Below are 3137 nucleotides of genomic sequence, written 5' to 3' on the forward strand. Positions count from 1 at the left end.
CGAGGCAGAATCATGTTTCCAGGTCCCTGAAAGAGGCTCTGTTGCAGCTCCTGCCGGGGGCTGGCGGCCAACCACATCTGGGAGTGGCCACCCTGAACCCCTGTCATTACAACGGTGGCTTTGAAGAAGCTGGCAGCAGTGCTGTTTGCCCACGTGGGAGGGGGCTTCCTGGAGCCGGCCTGACTCCCCTCCTGTTCCCTTGCAGGCCGAGCAGTGTAGACAGGTCCAGGGGCAGCATGGCGGATCCCAGCGAAGGCCCCCGCGCGGGGCCTGGGGAGGTAGCCGAGCCCCCCGGGGATGAGAGTGGCATCCCCGGCGGGGAGGCCTTCCCCCTCTCTTCGCTGGCCAACCTGTTCGAGGGGGAGGACGGCTCCCCGTCACCCTCTCCGGCTGATAGTGGTCGCCCCGCCGGCCCAGGCGATGGGCGACCAAACCTGCGCATGAAGTTCCAGGGCGCCTTCCGCAAGGGGGTGCCCAACCCCATCGACCTGCTGGAGTGCACCTTGTATGAGTCCTCAGTGGTGCCTGGGCCCAAGAAGGCGCCCATGGACTCGCTCTTTGACTATGGCACCTATCGTCAGCACCCCAGTGACAACAAGAGGTGGAGGAGGAAGGTCATAGAGTGAGTATTGCTGGCTGCCTGGCTGAGGGTCTCCTGCTCTGTATTGACTCCATCCATCCATTCAGCCATCCATCCATCCTTCTATCCATTCATTCATTTGTCTACCTATTCACTCATCCATCCATCCACCTATCTGTCCACCTTTCTGCATACTTGTCTATCCATTCATCCGTCTGTCCATTTATCCATCCATCTGTATATCCATCCATCTGTGTATCCATCCATTATCTACTCATTCATTCATCCAGCTACCTATCTTTCCACCTAGCCATCCACTTGTCCAGTCCGTCCATCCATCCATCATCTACTCATTCAAATATCTATCGACCCATCTATTCATCTGCTATCTCTCTGCCCAGCCATCCGCCCATGAAAACCTCTCTCAGGCCTCTGTGTGTGTCTGGAGGACAGTATTGAAGTCTGCAGATGTCCTGTTGTCACCTGGTCCTCCTCTGTTCCCCCTGGCTGATCACAGACTCATTTATGCCCTTGGATGAAGCCCACTCACCTCCTCAGCCCTTGCTTTGTTTCCTTTATTTATTCACTGAGCCACCGATTTGTTCGGTGACTGTTTCTGGAGCACCCACCACATGCCAGGTAGGGCGGTTGGCCCTGGGGCTCCAGGGGTGAGTCAGACCAGATGTTACCCCCACTCAGCTCAGACACTGAGTAGCTGTCACTGGAACCTTCAGTTTGGAGGGAAAGACAGGTAATAAGCAAGTGATTGGACAGTTCACTTTAGGGGAGGTGCTGAGGTGGGAGAGGGGAGCTGATACAGGAAAGGTAGTCCAGGAGGGCTTCCTGGAGCAGCCGACATTTAAGCCCAACACTAAGGGGTGAAAAAGGGCAGCCACACAGCGGGGGTGGTGGGAGGAAGGTATTCCAGGTGGAGGGAGGTGCATGTACAGGGGCCCAAGGCTAGAGAGGCTCAATGTATCCAAGAAATTGGGCCTCGCAGCCCACACGCTGTACTGGACAAATTGCATAACCTCCACTCAGAGGTGGAGACAGGCCCAGGGAAGCAAAGTGCCCTGGTGTCCCATCCCTCCAAGGTCCCATTGGAAACTGGTGGCTCCCTGTCTCCCTTTCCCCTCCCTCAGATCCCCTCCTTCAAGCCCTCATCCCCACCATTGCCCCAGACAGCCAGGGCTAACGGCTTTGGGGGGGCCGCAGAGGAGTTGGGAGGTGGCTAAGCGGCTGAGGTCTTCAGAGACCCCGAAGGCTGCCTCGGTGAGGACTGGGGGCGAGGGTGTTACTTCATTTCATTTTTTGGCTCAAAGGTCACAGTTCAGGAGCAGATGAAATGGGGGCTGCCCTAGCCTGTGTGCCCCCATCGTCAGGAAGCACCTCTTCCCTCTTCCCTGGCCCCCATCACTGGAGGCCCTGCCCTGGGGTGTACAGTCTGGGGCCCGGGCAGAGGAGGGAGGGAGAGTGGCTGTCCACTCCCCCTGGTGAGCTGCTGGCTTTCTCTGCCCTGAAGCCCCTGCCTCAGTGTCCCTTCCCCCTCTGGCCCTGCCACCTCTGTCCTGGTTCACTCTCTGCTCCCCTACACCCCCTCTTCTCCCTCCTCATCTCCACCTCTTTCTCTTCTCCATCCTGTCTTCATTTCACAGATGGTGCTTCGCGCTTGTATGTTCCGGGCCCTGGGTGCGTGAGGACATGGCACAGGGCATCCTGGCCCTCATGGTGCCCCTGGGCTAGCGCTGCTCCAGCTCTTTGTCTCTCAAAACCTAGCACACTGGGCTTCCCTGGTGGCGCAGTGGTTGAGAGTCCACCGCCGATGCAGGGGACACGGGTTCGTGCCCCGGTCCGGGAAGATCCCACATGCCGCGGAGCTGCTGGGCCCGTGAGCCATGGCCGCTGAGCCTGCGCGTCCGGAGCCTGTGCTCCACAACGGGAGAGGCCACAACAGTGAGAGGCCCGCGTACCGCAAAAAAAAAAAACCCCAAAAACCTAGCACACAGTAGGTGCCCAATGAATGTTTGTTGAATGACTGAATGAATGTGTGTTTTTTCCCTTTTTTCTTTCTCCATCGCTTCCTCTCCCTCAGCCCTCTCCATCTTGTTCTGTCTCCACCTGCCTCTGTAGCTTGGCATTTCTCCCACACATACAGACTCTGGACACACAGTAGGCGCTACATAATAACAGGAATATCAGCTAACATTTATTGGGTGTTGACTTTGGTGGGGCCTGGACTAAGCACCTATGTGCATGGCCTCATTTGTCTCAAATGTTTGTTGATTGAATAAATCAAGGAGTGAATGATTGAATAAAAGGTAGAGTTGCTTTATCTATTAGTCTGGTGTTCCTCCTTTATTTTCTTACTATCTTTGTCTCTTCCAATCTCTGGATTCTTAAGTACTTAGTAAATGACAAAGGATGGATGGAGGGTGGGTGGATGGGTGGGTGTGTGGATGGGTGGATGGATGGATGGATGGATGGATGGATAGGTAGATGGATGGGTGGGTGGATGGATGGATGGATGGATGGGTGGGTGGATGGATGGATGGATGGA

The 3137-nt window shown here is 56.0% G+C and overlaps 1 protein-coding gene across 1 annotated transcript in view; it reads left to right on the forward strand.

Moving 5' to 3' along the window:
- Positions 1 to 236: 236 nt before the first annotated feature.
- The window catches only part of TRPV4 (transient receptor potential cation channel subfamily V member 4), a 22951-nt gene continuing 20050 nt past the window's right edge, over positions 237 to 3137 (forward strand). Inside the window, exon 1 of the mRNA XM_028480246.1 lies at positions 237 to 622. Coding sequence (XP_028336047.1) covers positions 237 to 622 — 386 coding nt within the window. The remainder of the gene's footprint in view (positions 623 to 3137) is intronic.

This window comes from Physeter macrocephalus, chromosome 19 (genome assembly GCF_002837175.3).
Source record: "Physeter macrocephalus isolate SW-GA chromosome 19, ASM283717v5, whole genome shotgun sequence".
Taxonomy (NCBI): Eukaryota; Metazoa; Chordata; class Mammalia; order Artiodactyla; family Physeteridae; genus Physeter; species Physeter macrocephalus.